At 41.2% G+C, this 15,849-nt stretch overlaps 1 protein-coding gene across 2 annotated transcripts in view; it reads right to left on the bottom strand.

The window, feature by feature from the left end:
• The window catches only part of syne2b (spectrin repeat containing, nuclear envelope 2b), a 524,337-nt gene that overhangs the window by 235,075 nt on the left and 273,413 nt on the right, over positions 1-15,849 (bottom strand). For both annotated transcript variants that reach the window (XM_051919949.1, XM_051919950.1), the window contains 6 exons: positions 12,341-12,519; positions 9,912-11,967; positions 8,791-9,125; positions 5,496-5,640; positions 3,647-3,844; positions 2,920-3,179 (listed from right to left, as the gene is read on the bottom strand). In XM_051919949.1, coding sequence (XP_051775909.1) covers positions 2,920-3,179; positions 3,647-3,844; positions 5,496-5,640; positions 8,791-9,125; positions 9,912-11,967; positions 12,341-12,519 — 3,173 coding nt within the window. The remainder of the gene's footprint in view (positions 1-2,919; positions 3,180-3,646; positions 3,845-5,495; positions 5,641-8,790; positions 9,126-9,911; positions 11,968-12,340; positions 12,520-15,849) is intronic.

Raw genomic sequence — 15,849 nt, 5'->3', positions numbered from 1 at the left:
GTTGATTTTATGTTTTTCCTAAGAACACCATCAAAATGTTTTGGTGACCTGAGAGATCAGCCTTACTGAGACCATCACTTTTCTTTATTTTCAGATATTGTGGGATGGGCACTGGTGAGCTGCTCATATGGTGGCTCGTTTTGTGTCTCGTTATTGTTTGGCTTCTAATTTAGGAAAAAACAACAACAACTAAGGAGCCTGAGTCAAATTAATTAAAACAAAGGCAAAAGAAGTTGATCAGAAGATGATTAGAATGAAAAACTGCAGCCACTGCGGCCCTCCAGGACCAGATTTCGACGCCCATTGGTTAGATAGAAGAAGAATAGAATGTTCATTTTTCATAATCTATATGGGTAACGGAAGGTTTTATTTTTATTCTCTATAAACTGGCATGCTAATAAAATATTTTGCACACTGTTAAAAATTCTGATGTGTAAGGTACCAATGTACAGATTACTGAAATAAGTTAAGGGACTTTATGAAGGAAGAGATAAAAACAGAGTGTTTTGCATGAATTACTTGTTAGCCTGAGATATATCGCAGTTACTGTCATTTTGCAAATAATATAAATCCTGAGATTAAACAGAAAAGGAAGAAATGTACACATACCTGAGCAAATATTTTGTATAAGAAAACTGAAAATTGGAACATGGAGACTAGGTGTTTTTGCTAATTTGACTAAATAGGAATTTACTGGGTCCCCTTAGATTACCTGTGGCCACTCTTCATTTTTAAAGAAGAGTAAATATAGAGGAGAGATTTGTATCGACTGAAGAGGCACAGCCCAATCACACCATAAGAGCTCCACAGATTATAGCAGCTTCAGCAAACGCCACAGATGTTCACAAATACAACTTCTTAGCAAATAAAATAATTAAGCTAAACCAGCCTTGGCCATTTCAAAGTGCTCCAGGTCATTAGACACGGTGTACAGTTTCAGAAACTGAAACACTTTAGCCTGGCTTTAATAAAGACAAACAATGGGCTGAACTAGCAGCAGGAGGAAGAACATAGTCACAGGGAGAACTTCAAACCATGAGACGTCTAAGCTTCAGCATTCCATGAGCACAATGGATGAGAAGATGATACTGTTACACATTGGGTGCTTTGGCCAGCATGGTTCTTGACAGCTGCTAAACATTTAGGTTGTATAGAGTAATTGTCATACTCATTTGCTTTGCTTCTACTTTTGGCATATTAAGTAACATTAAGGTTTATAATGACTGAATAAATTACCTAAACCTGGTTCCCTACTTGTTTTGTTGATCGATAAAAGAGGTGCCTCCTTGAGTAAACAACTCAGAGTAGCAGTTGGACCAAAGTCCCAGGTCAAAGTGCATTGCAACTGTAGGCTGTGACTACAGATAAAATAGAGGGGGCAATACTTCCTAGTATCGATCCCTCTCCCACTTGGACAGAGGCAGTGGTGCTGTAAGAATTATGTTTCTGGACTTCTTTAGCACCTTCAACACCATCCAACCTCTGCTCCTTAGGGACAAGCTGACAGAGATGGGAGTAGATTCATACCTGGTGGCATGGATCGTGGACTATCTTACAAACAGACCTCAGTATGTGCATCTCGGGAACTGCAGTTCTGACATTGTGGTCAGCAACACAGGAGCACCGCAGGGGACTGTACTTTCTCCGGTCCTGTTCAGCCTATATACATCGGACTTCCAATACAACTCGGAGTCCTGCCATGTGCAAAAGTTCACTGACGACACTGCTATCATGGGCTGCATCAGGAGTGGACAGGAGGAGGAGTATAGGAACCTCATCAAGGACTTTGTTGAATGGTGCGACTCAAACTACCTACACCTGAACACCAGCAAAACCAAGGAGCTGGTGGTGGATTTTAGGAGGTCCAGACCCCTCATGGACCCCGTGATCATCAGAGGTGACTGTGTGCAGATGGTGCAGACCTATAAATACCTGGGAGTGCAGCTGGATGATAAATTGGACTGGACTGCCAATACTGATTCTCTGTGTAAGAAAGGACAGAGCCGGCTATACTTCCTTAGAAGACTGGAGTCCTTTAACATCTGCAATAAGATGCTGCAGATGTTCTATCAGACGGTTGTGGCGAACGCCCTCTTCTACGCCGTGGTGTACTGGGGAGGCAGCATTAAGAAGGACGCCTCACGCCTGGACAAACTGTTGAGGAAGGCAGGCTCTATTGTAGGCATGGATCTGGACAGTTTGACATCCGTGGCAGAGCGACGGGCGCTCAGCAGGCTCCTATCAATTATGGAGAATCCACTGCATCCACTAAATAGTGGCATCTCCAGACAGAAGAGCAGCTTCAGCGACAGACTGCTGTCACTGTCCTGCTCCACTGACAGACTGAGTAGATCGTTCCTCCCCCAAACTATGCAACTCTTCAATTCCACCTGGTGAGGTAAACGTTAACATTATTCAAAGTTATTGTCTGTTATACCTGCATTTTTCTTAATCTTTAATTTAATATTGTTTTTGTATCAGTATACTGCTGCTGGAGTATGTGAATTTCCCCTTGGGATTAATAAAGTATCTATCTATCTATCTATCTATCTATCTATCTATCTATCTATCTATCTATCTATCTATCTATCTATCTATCTATCTATCTATCTATCTATCTATCTATCTATCTATCTATCTATCTATCTATCTATCTATCTATCTATCTATCTATCTAGTGAAAGAAGAGTCAGAGTAGCAGTTAACTCTGGGTGAACTCTGACCATAGTCCCAGATGCAGGAGCATTCTGGCTGCAGGCTGTGTCTTCTTTTAAACTGGCAAGTGCAGGGATTGAGCACAGAGGGTGAAGAAGAACAACATAGAACTGTGGGCCTACTTAACTGAGACAAGGAATTTTACAGTTTCCACAACAAAACACACTGACACTATAGATACATGCCTAGCGCAAACAGCCTTACTTGGTATAGCGATCCTGCATTTCTTGCAGCTCCTGGAAGAGGCGACTAGATGGCAACTCTGGGCAGTTCTCAGTGATTCCAACAATCCCCTTCACCTCCCATATAAGTGTAGACAGGGCAGCCTGTTCGCTGCTGACCCGGCTGTTATACTCATTCACGCATGTGAGTAGGTCTAAGAGCTCGGCCGTTGTGGTTTCTCCTGTCGGAGTCCCCGGAAGGTCATGTTGCAATGTGTCCAACAGCACAGAGGCTTTTTCAACCTGCAGAGTGAAAGGTATGCTATTGAACGCCGTCTTGTAGACATGCAGACATATACTGTTCTAACAGTTTGCTTTTTGTTGTATGCTCATGCAAGTCATTTGATCAGAACACACTGCTTGCTTCTGCTGACAGTTACATTCAATGCATTGCCTCACTTCTGTTATGCTACACGGTGAACTCATTTATGCATTTTACAAAGGGACTTCAAAATTACTTTAAAATATTTCTATATTTCTATACTTGGAATCCTTTCAGGTCATGCAACTCATTTAGTGATCATTACGTAAGGCACTATAAAAAATAAAATTGACTGACATTTTGTTACTCTGAAGAATGGCAATGCAAATCAAAATGGAGCACAAGACAAATACTACTACATCTCTGATTAAAAAAACTTCCCCCATAAAAACCCTAATGAGTCCTGACAGCTCCCAGTGAGCTCTTTTGTCGCAGCCTCCTTACTGACCTTCTCGTTCACGGCTTTCCAGGCTTCAGTTTGCTCTTCGCAGAGGGCCAGCTGCTCCCTCACAGTCTGACTCAGTTGGATGTGCAAGCATGAAAGAGTGGCCAACCCCTGTGCACATTCAGAGACACCCCATTCCTGGGCCAACTCTTTCAGGCACACCAGACCATCTCCAGCTTGGTCCACGCTGTCTGCCAAAGACTTTGAAAACAAAAGGAGAATGTGGTGAGAAGGGGAAGCCTATCTGGGACTCATCCGAGGTTTCCAGCTCTCCACCCTCACATTTCCTACTTGAAGGTTTTCATGTTATCCCTCCCTGCTTCTCTTAATAATTTAAATCTGAGTCTCTGGTGTTCAAGTTCAAGTCATTACATTGGCTGCACCATGTAAGGGAAATTTCATTACCTTTAAATCTGATGTCTTGCATGATTATAATTACTGCATAGCTTAATCTGTGATGCCAATGTACTGTGTGGGCATGGACAGCTGACCTTTTTAGTGTCACCTATCGGGTTTCAGTTATATGTATTTTGAGTTTTATTGTTGTTTTTGTTAATTTTGAACAATTAGTTCTTATGTCTTTATTTTATATGTGATGTTATGATTATATTCCATTTCTGTATATATACAGACATTCCATGTTCTTTGTGGGTGGAGTCCCAGGAGGCGGGGCCAACCTGACATCACCACTCCAGGGCCCTCCCTCAGGCTATTTATACTAAGTGCAAAGGCCTGGAGGTTGCAACCACTGGCATAGTTTAAGGAGTTTGTAAGTATTGTGTTTAATATCTTTGATTTGATACTTTAGTGAAATGAAGCCAAACGTTGATAGTTACCCTTGCTAGTTCTTCACTTTTGGGCCTGTTCTAGCCATCACCAGGTTGCATTGGGGCCTGAGTGAAGTTGACGTTGCCTCTACTAGGCAGATCAGGTAGGTTTCTGGCTTGCTTACCATCTTACTTTAAAAGCCTAGCACTTATTTTGCTCTGTAGAAAACTTAATTCATAACATTTAGAAGGATTCAATTTTTTAATACAGGGATTCTCAAACTCAGCCCTGGGGACCTACTGTAGCTGCAGGTTTTTGTTCTAACCAACTTCTGTTTCTAATTGGACTCCTGGGCTAATTAAGTGAACTGTCATTTCCCAGATTCTGTGTTTTATAAAATTACAAAACTAAGTATGGTAAATATATATATATATATATATATATATATATATATATATATATATATATATATATATATATATATATATATATATATATATATATATATATGGTCAACCACAAGCGTTACCTGGTAGGTAACCACCCATACAATCAGATTGTGACACAGACTTCGAATGCCGTGAAATATATATATATATATATATATATATATATATATATATATATATATATATATATATATATATATATATATATATATATATTAAAATGTACTGAGCATTTATATGGGATTACTGTATTTTTTTTTTCTTTTTAACAATATTTTCATCTTGATTTTCATTCTACTTCTCCAGGTGCTCTAATTGTTTAATTAATTCATTATTTACTAATTAGTGGGTCTGTCGCTAAAGTAGTTGCAGCCTTTCGTGATTCAGTGCTGTTTGCCTGTAAATGTTTCCTGCAGTGAGGTGGCACCACCATGATGATTGTTTGGTTCCTCTAGATGTCCTGATGTCCTACTAGGATACCCTTTTTTATCATTAGCATGTGAACTCTAGTGTTGCCATTGTTTCATTCTCTGCATTGTGTACTAACTCTGCCTGTCAAATCGGCTTTTAAAACAAGCAAGTTTGATCATGGGAAGCAGCACACTGACTCCCAGACAAGCTCCGAATTTCAGTACCTTTAATTTATCCAGGCGTTGGAGGCACTCCTGATAGGACTCTGCTTGTACAGGCAAGGCGTCAGCCAGAAGGCTCTGTGCTTCATGAAGCTGGGCAGACAGCTTGTCCTCTCCATGTTTGTACTGCTTGTATTTTTCTGCACACCTTTCCAAAAGCACAAAACAGAATATTAAACTTAAGTCTGTTCTACTTTTTGTCCTTTTTCATCATTTTTATACATTGATACAAAAATACAGCAGACTTTACAACAAAAAAGTGCAGCAGACATAAAGCTATACCAATACACATCGCAATAAATATGAATAAATATGAAACACTCTCAAAAATTCTACCTACGAAAGGTCATGTGATCAGTCTCTTAGCCAATTATCAATACCAGTGGTATTCTAATCAGTAATAAAAGATGGAAGGTGGAAAGGTGGTGTGAGCACTGCACAGATCTGCTTAATTGACCTAGTGATCCTGTCTCTGAAGAACTAATAGCAGCTGCATGATTGGCCACCATTAATCCAAACAAGTCAACGGTCCAGGAGGTCACCAAATGCTTAAACAAACTGAAAAGTGGCAAAGCTCCAGACATTTACAATACCATTACTGATGATAATAAAAGCTGACAGCTGCTCAGCTAACTAAAATTTTTAAAAAAAGGCTAGAAATCGGGAAACATTCTATCAGACATCTACAAGGGACAAGAAAACAGGCAGATGTGCAGGGACTACTGAGTCATCACAATTACCCTGCCCAGGTAAACTGCTGACACGAGTACTACAGCCAGGACATGAGTACAACCATTCATTGACCTCAAGGCAGCACTTCATGCAGTGGACTATGACACTTTACTATGGCTTTTGCTGAAAAGACTTGGGTTTCCAAAGAAAATTATTGATCTAATGAAAGTTTTGTACCCTGGCATAAATCTGTATATTCATAGATGCCCAGATATTGAACTGGTTTGAGGTCAAAAGCTACAATCAAAATGGCTGCACAATTGTCCTAAACCTAATACAATTATGAATTCACTTCTTGAATGCACAGCTTACCCTGGGTGGCCAGGCTTGAAACTAAGAAATTAAATCTTTAAAACCCTAGACTATGGAGGAATTTGTGGTCAATATGGTGGAAGAGCTTCTGTTTTTGCTGGATGTTATGTAGCATAAACCCGATCCATTGAGCTTAGAAATGAACTGTTCAAAGTGAAAATCCAGGCCACAGAAACTAGCATATTCCATATTGTGATCAGAATGTGGAGCAGGTGGACCTGTGTGCCTATCTCGGTTGTGTGATACATAATAATGGCAGTAGCAAGTTGGAACTGGAACTACTTGAAGCTCTATGGAAATGTTAGGTATGGCCCTTTGGTTTTCCAGTGCATCACCGGAGACTAGAACACCATATGGCATGTCAGTAACTGGGGTCTCAGAAGAATCATTCAAATATCATGCGCATGACTCATAATGAATAAAGAAGTATGCAAAGGCAATGGACAACCAGAAGTCAGCACCATCATTAGAAACAGATGGCTGTGAACATTAAGGGACAATCCATTAGCTGATCACATGTATTTAAAGACAGCCACAAGAATAAGAGCATTCACGCAGAAGACCACGACACCAAATGCCACCTCAACATCAATGACTGCCTACGTCAACTTAAATTCAGACTCTTCATCACCTGGAAAAAAGGTCCAGGACAGAAACACTTGGCACAACTGTTATGTTATAGCCGGGGTGTGTTCCATGGCTTATGCTAATTTTCCTCTTTGGTGTCTTCTTTATTTATTTTAAAGTATTAATTTTATGTGTTTATTGCAATCATGTCATTTTTGTTTGTATTGTTCTGTTTATTTATTATTTACTATATATGCATTATGTGTTCTTCATTGTTCCTTTTGTTTTGTGAGTGGAATCCCAGGAGGCAGAGCCACGTTGATATCACAGCTGAAGGTCCACTCTCACCCAATATATGTGGAGCAGGTCTTTCAGTGGTTCACTGTGCTTTATTATGAGTATCTGGAGAAGGGCATTATCTCATCATTATCGTCTTTTTCTGGCTTCTGTGTTGGGTTTACTATTATTGGATTTCAGATAAAGATTTGATTGTTGTGGTTTGCATTTTTCTGGCTTTTGACATTTTTATGTTATTTTTTTCATTAATTTCAAATAAATTTTGCTTCTAATAAGCTTTATTTCTGGACTGGTTCCTCAAGCCACATGCTTTATAGTTGTCCTTTCTCTTAAGAGGTATTTTTGTATATTTTGGGACATTTCAAGTATTTTGAACTTCATATGCCTGTTCTCCATCTTTTGGGCCTGGATAGGCTGAAGCCTGCCATTAAAGTTTGGGATCAGGGTGCCTGTGGTGAGGCCTATCTTAAGCAGGCCTGGTTCCATCCTTTTGCTATCCTGAGTGATCTCAATCCTAATAACAGTTTTGTGATATAAACATATAGGAGGGGCTGCTATAGATGAAATAAGTACCATGTTAAAAAATAATTACAGTGTCAAACATGCAGACATGGGGACTGTTTTACAGGATCTTGTCAAAGGGATGATTGAGGATTTTACACAGTCTGTAACTCCTCTTTTGTTACGGCCTTTAGACTGGAAGGGAACATCTTCAAGGATTTAGGACATCGCTTTCACCCTGCCTCAACAAGATCTACATCAAAATTGATATCATGCTGTCACTTGAAGTCAACTTTCATTGTCGGACCATCTTCCCAGAAGGACGGAACTTCCTTGAAAGACGTTCTTTTTTCAATGCGAAGCTCAGTGCTTGATAACAATATGGTGATTGAACAATATTTCTTTCTTCCTTTTCTAACCTTTTCTTTGATCCCTCTGGGATCCCAAAACTTCATTTATTTTTCATCTATTTTTCAAGTATAAAAATACAAATTTACCAGCATGACGCCAGCAAAGGACAGACCTGTAGTACTTTTACAAGTATGGATGAATAGTATGTGTCCTTTTCTTTTTTTCCATTCACTCTTAACAACCCAGTTCTATAGAAGCAACAGTGCTCACAGACATAAGGAGACACCTCAGAACTGCAGTCATACATCTCTATGCTGGTTCTATTCCAAGTTATACCCATTTAATACCAGATTTTTGACAATGATTCACCAAAACCACTGAGAGTCTCATTTCTTTTACGTATGATTATCAGTGAGACACGTGAAGATCTGCATGGTCAAGATGCTTGAGGTATGTGGAGAAAGAGGAATAATGAAGCATTGGATGCTCAGAGGTGACACAGTATCCACTCAGCAAGTAGCAAACAGACCCAGGTTACCTTTGAAGAAGCTGCCGTTGGATCTCGAGTTGCCCTCCTAACACCACTTTTCTTGTTAACAGGTCACTGAGCACTTTGGCATGCTGCACCTTTAGGTCTGCGTTTGGCAAGGACTGTAGCCAAGAGGAGAAGTTCTGGATGTCAGCAATACGGTGCTCAAACTCATCTTCACTTGCCACAAGATTTTCCTCGATTTGTCGGAGGAGCTGCTCACAGCTGCTGGGATGGACAGGGGAAGACAGCAGTTTGGCTTCAGTCTCATCCAGCAAGACAGATACTTCCTTGACAGCAGCATCATAACGCTTGACCATTTCCTGGGCTTTCATGAGCATTTCCTGAAGGAGAGAAACATAGAAAGAGAAAGGTGAAATGGAAATGCACTGCACGGCTGTGCTTGTGGTGGTCTTTCAAAAGAGGCTATGGAAGAGTCTGGCATTCAGGATTTAACACCAGTCAGGCTTTCAGCCCTGATCAGCAAGTGGACAAATGGTAAAGGGTCAAAGGTGAAATTCAAATAGAAGATCAAGAGGTGTCTATCTTTGGGTCACTACTATACTATTTAGCTGCCTCCTCAAGATGGTACAACAGTTTGGAAGTCTCAACGCTTTATAGGTTTATTAAATGAAATGAATACATCATTTTGCTTATGTGGTTCAAAGCTGTTTGTGCTCCCTATCTCACTTATAATGATTTTGTAAGCTTCTTGACTTTTTGAGAATGTTAACCTTAGGATTACTTTGTAGTTTCCAGGCATTATTTTTTTTTTTGAAGGCCAAAATTCATAACACTCAAGAGCTCTATTAAGGTTCCTATGACATATAAATGATGCTCAAAATTAGCTTTGCACAGCATGAAAAAATACCTTAAATGCACCTCAAAAGTCTTCACGTATGAAAGTCTGTTATATCAACATTCTTCATTCTAATATGGAAGTCAACCGTTTCAGTTTTTGCAAGTCTACCTGACCAAAACACAGTAAGTTATAATAACTGGATATTAATGGCTCAGCCATTCTTGCTTTGGCCTCTCTGTTTGATGACCTGCCTTTGAATCAGAAGTTAACCGTAGCTTCTTGAGTTTTTTTTGTCTAGGTCTGCAACATTGCTTAATTAAGGACCTACCATGCGTAAGAGGCAGTCTTCCCTAATTTCTTCTTCTAGTTCTTCCAGCTCAGAGACATTTTCATCTGGGGACAAGTTAACTTCAGGCCTGTGTTTCTGGATGCTCTGGGCTCTGGCGACGTGCCCCAGACTGTCAAGTTGACTCTGTAGAGCTTCGCACTTGTGAAGTTCCTGTTCAATCACACAGGGGTCCAGTGATACACACAAAGGCTGCTGCATTTCCAATTGCTTTTGCCTCAAGAATTCCTGTGCCGCTTCCTGCACTTTTGGCACCTCGAGTGGGGTAGATAGCTGTTCTTCAAGCTCGGCAGACTCCTCCTGAAGGACTTGTACGCATCTATTACAGTTGTTCATCAAAGTCTCAAGTTTCATTTCAGTGGTCTTCTTTAAGGATATGTCCAGCATTGAAGAGATCATCTTGAAATTCTCATTGGCTTGCTCACAGAGAGCCCTGCAGCGAGTGCTGTCTTGGAGGACACGCTGGAACTCGGTCAGCCTGCTTACTGGATCACAGCCTTCTTCTTTCAGAAGCAACATCTGCTCTTCCACACTACCCTGAAGAACTAATACATTCTGCAGGGAGGCTTCAAAATTTTCATACTTTGTCACCTGCCCAAGTAACTTCTCCAGTTTTGCCTCCAAGTCTTCCAGCTTAGACTGGACTTGGCTGACCTTTTCAGGCTGCTCAAAATGGCTCAATTTTAACTGTTCAAGCTGGGATCTCAGCTCTGATACCTTCAGTGGCCAAGATCGACTGAGTGAGAGAGTCTGTTGAGTAAAGGTTGTTCCCTCTTCTTCTAGAATATGCTGAGTCTTGCTAATGTCATCTTCTAAGCCTTTGAGCTGTGTGCTAATTCTCTGGTGTGCCTGCATTAGCTGCTGAATTTTCTGAAGTCTTCTTTTCTGGCCTTGTGTTACACTTCCAATGCCTTTCTGGAGGCTCTTTAATCTTTCACTGAGGTAGTCATTCTCGGTTACACTCAACTTGCAAGAGATCTCCAGGCTCTCACTTAGAAGAGAAGCCATGACCTTCTGTTTTTCATCTGCCTCTTGCAAGATACAGGTAGCCTCATTGACCTGGCCCACAAAATCATTAGACATGCTTTTGCTACTAAATTCTTCAACAGGTAGACTCTTTTCACCATGCAAACGCAACCATAAGGCAAGAGACTCGATTCTTTCAAAGAGATCCTCCCGGGCCTTTAAGTCAGCCTGCTGCTTCTGCAACTTCTCTGATGTCTTCATTTCAACTGTCTTTATCAAAGTGACAATGGTTTGCAGCAAGGAAAGCAAACTGCTAACTTCTGCCTCTCCCATGGTAGCTGTCATCTCGTTTATCCTTAAGGTCACAGTGTCCATGTCAAGATGCATAGCAACAACCTCTGACAGTGTGGTAGACAGCTGCTTTATGGAGCCACTGAGATCTTCAGGAAACAGAGCAATTTTGCTTTCACATGTGAGGTTGCTGTCCAGTGTCTTCAGCCTTTCAAAGTCTCTCTTCAACTTCTCAACAATTTCAGCAGTGGCAGGGCCTTCTGCTCTGCCAGTGCTCACAGGAACCTTCTCCTGCAGGAGCTCTAACTTTTGCAGTAAATCCATCAAGGAATTCTGCAAGAGCTGACCATCTTCCTCTCTCAGTGCGCTGTTCAGCAGCTCCTCAGAATGCCTCTTCAAGTGATCAAGTCTCTGAATGGTGGCTGAGACATCAGTGTGCAGCGTCGTTCCACTCTCCAACTTATCTGGGGAGCTGCTTGCAAGGCTGCAGGAGTTCTGTAGGCTCTCTTGAAGGCTCTGCAGGTCCTGGAGTTCCTCCAAAACACAACAAAGCTCCTGAGATCCCAGGGATATCTGCTTATTGGTGTCCTCCACAATGGCCTCAAGCTGCTCCCACCTCTGCTCCAGCTCTTCAAACCGAACATGTGCTGTCTGTCTATCAGTCTTGGGAAGCTCCTGCAACATATTTTGTAACTCTCTTAGGAGAAACTTCTCATTTTTGATGGTCCTAAGAAAATCTTGGATGTTTTCTGCGTGACCTTTACTGCTCCTGAAGGAACTCCTGGTGGCATAAAATAAATAAAAGGTCATGAATCAACATACAACTATAAAAATGAACCTTCATTTTTACCCAAGAGATTTTTCAAAGCTGTCAGTCATCACTTGTAAGAGTGATGGGCGCCAAAATCCTGGCAGTATTTCATCCCATCACAATGCTTATGATTGCATGGCACCGATCATCTGGGAAACAAGCCATCATTCCATGATTAATACTCCCATTCAGGGTGATGGGTCTGCCAAGCCTTTGTACTCTTAATCAAGAAGTGGCACAACTGGGGAGAGTCAGGCAGCTAGCTAGAAAAGTCATAGTGTCTGATCCCCTTTGTCAAGTGCAGCAAGACTAATACTGACAATTAAGTGACATAAAGGCTTACGTCTTTAAGGTCTTCCACTCCTCTGACAGCTTGGCCAGGACTCGCTGGACTGGTTTTTCTTTCTCTTCATACTCTTCAGCTATGACTGAGTCACTGGGTGTCTGCATTAGATCACCATCATCCAGTGAAATAATGCAGGGGTCAGTAAAATTCTTTGACTCGAGCAATAGGCTAGTGCCCTGAAAGCAAAATTGAGACAAAGGACTTTAGGAACTGCAATAAAAACCTTCAGCTCCATCAGAGAACTGAAGCCAAGCAAGTTCATTTAGTCTGCCTTCAGATGTACTTACAAGGGGAAGAAAATAAAAACAAGTAAGTAAAAAGGGACAGTATGTGTTTATCACATGACAACAAAAGGCATAATTGCATCTTTGGCATGCAAATCTAAAAGAAAAGCAGACCATTAAGGCAGGCATTGAAAACGCAATGATGTCAGAGGCATATTTTCCAGACAAAAACATTTCCTCCCTTCAAGAACAAAGAACAGATTTTTTTTAGTAACAAAACACTCAGTCAGGTGAGAAAGAAATGGATGTGGTCTCTTTGGACTCTTATTCCTGAAATGTGACTTGAGGGACAAATTAAGAAGTGGTTATCCAGTAGCAACTTGTGGCTTATTGGACTGTACGGCCCTACATTTATTTATTTATTTACTTAGCAGATTTTTTTTTCTAAAGTGACTTACAAAAGAAGTTGACATAATCAAATGAACATTAGTCTGAAGAACTGTTTAGGAATAAGTGTTACAGGACAAGGGTACAAAACTGCTCATCACAAGTGGAGAGCTCAGAATAAAAAACAAGAGAGTTACAATTCCTAAGTTACAAAACCTAACAGCTAATATCAGTTGGACAGAAATTCACCAAATGAGAGTCTTTAAATGCTTCTTAAACACAATGAGGGTGTCAGGTGTTCGAAGTGGGGGTGGGTGGGATAGCTCATTCCATCAACCAGGAGCTACATATGGCATCTGGATTGAGATTTGATACCATGTAGAGGCAACATCACCAGACACCATTCATCAGCAGACCTGAATAGTTGAGAAGTAGTATTGGACCTCCACATACATAGGTGCTGACTCAATGATCTTAATTTGTGCTGCTACAGGAGGCCAATATAGTAATCTGAAAATAGTAGAGACATGTTACCCCCTCAGCTTGTTGAACACCAGTCATGTCACTGCATTTTGAATCATCTGCAGAGGCTTGGTAACACACGCTGGTACCACTGCTATCAGACAGTTCCAGCGGTCCATACGTGACAAGACCAAAGCCTGGATCAGAAGGTGTGCTGCATACTCTGTCATGTACATTCTGATCTTGCAGAAGCTATATAGAGTAAATCTGTAAGATCGAGAGACCATTGCAGTGAAGGAGAGCTGGTCATCGATCACAACCCTAGGGTTGCAACAGACTTGGTGTTTGTTTGTGATAATGAGCCAAGCTAAACCAAGATGGTGTGCTGAATACACAGATGAACTAATATAACAAGAAGGTCCTACTTTTTCAGTTTGAGCTGGAGATGGTGCTCCTTCATCCAGGTTGCAATATCAGTGAGACATGCAGAGATTCTAGCGGATACTGGGTGGTCATTGGCATAACAATGATAAGAGAAAGCATGGGAAAGAATGATAGGGCCGAGTGAGGAGATGTATACAGAGAAGAAGACATGACCAAGCACTGATCCTTGGGGCACCCAGTAGGGTCTGCCAAAGAGGTAAGACTCAAACCACCGGAGCACAGTCTCAGTGATGCCAAGGTTAACAAGGTGGATCTGGTTGTCTCTGTGGAATGGCCCCTCTTAAAGCCTGACTGATTTAGATCAAGCAGTCTATTCTTAACGTTGACTATAGGTTGCTTGCTCAGGTGCCACCATTGTGTGAGATGGCAGCACTCTTGCTTAATGCAGCATTGTAAAGCTCCATAAATTGTATTCTCTACAAAAAGTACAACCAATATCATTCATTACCTGAACAGTGATCTTGTAGTTAGTAGAGATTTGGAAACCTGAATTTGGGGTCAATCAGGGCTTATACTGCAAATAGGAACACTAAAGAGAAATTATCAAACATGCCATATACTTTAAGCCATGCATTGTAACATTGGCCAAAGCTGTGAAGTTGGGACCTCCAAGACTACCAGCTCTTCTTTATCCTGATGGTTCCCTTTAGCTCAGCTATGTAAGGAAGTGCTTTCTGACTCAGAGGCCCCGACTTCATGGCCAGCCTCTCCATGTGAAGACATGAAATAAAGTGGGACAGCGACTGGGCACTAGGGTGAGATTTCTTTCTAGTGATATCTGGTATCCCCTCAAGTCAAGTATTGCACATACAGTATGCAGCCTTGGAGCACATCCACAGTTAACTTCCCCCACTGCTTCCCTTTTTTCAATTTTACACCTTCTAAGGCTGTTAATTACTCTTCTTTTACCCTAATATCATAATAGAGGCTGCTGCCTCTATGACTGTGTAGCAAAGCATGAAGTCAGCTGCATCATCAGGTTTATGGACAATACCACCATGCTTAGCCTCATCAGTGATGATAATGAGGCTGCTTACAGGAAGAAGGTAAAAGACATGACTGTACAGTAACATGAGAACAAACTCTCCCAGAACATTGACACAACAAAGGAGGTCATTGCTAACTTTAGGAAGAGCAAAGGCAGTCATGCTCCACTCCACATTAACGGCTCCCCTGCACATACAGTTAGCAGCCTCGAGTTCCTGGGTGTCCAGATCACTGAATGTGTGTCATGGTCTGTCAACACCACCTGTGTCCTCAAAAAGGCTCAGCAAAAGAGGCTAAAGAGATTTTGGGTGGAAACCATAATCCTGATGAACTTCTACTGCTGCAATATTGAATGTATCTGGAGGGGATACATCATGGTGTAGTTTGGTAACGTGACTGCCCTACCTCTTCTAAAAGCATTATGGCTGACCTTCTACAGCTTCATACCATGTACTCCACCCGATGTCTGATGAGGGCTCAATCCATCATCTCTGATGATAGCCATCCAGCATATCTGCAGTTTTACTTCTGCCTTCTGCTAAAGGCTACTGGATCCTCACAACACATTCCACCTGCTTCAGGGACAGTTTCATCCCCCAGGCCAGAAAGTTGCTGAACTCCTGGTACGTAATCTTACATGCTCTGTGTTGTACCCACCTGCTGATTTATGTGTAATTATGCTGTATGTTACATACAGTATGTACAGTACTGCCTTTTTTCAAAAACTATAAGTCTGCATATTTTTGTTTTCAATCAGGTACATTAGACCATACTTTTATTTATTATACTTATTTATTTATATATAATCTTATTGCCTGTATATATTTCCCTTAACTCCCCATCCCACTACCTCCCTGCAACTGTGGCACAAGAATGTCTCTGTACTTTTTCAGTGTATGTGACAATAAATGTCTAATCTAATTCAATAGTCACTGTGCTTGTCTTTTCTGCACGAGGGTTCATTGGGTGTCCTAAGTCCCAGGCTGCACATGAATAAGTTTT

Source organism: Erpetoichthys calabaricus, chromosome 16 (genome assembly GCF_900747795.2).
Source record: "Erpetoichthys calabaricus chromosome 16, fErpCal1.3, whole genome shotgun sequence".
NCBI lineage: Eukaryota > Metazoa > Chordata > Cladistia > Polypteriformes > Polypteridae > Erpetoichthys > Erpetoichthys calabaricus.
Note: the sequence above shows the minus strand (reverse complement) of the source record. Positions and strands in the feature narration are given on the sequence as shown.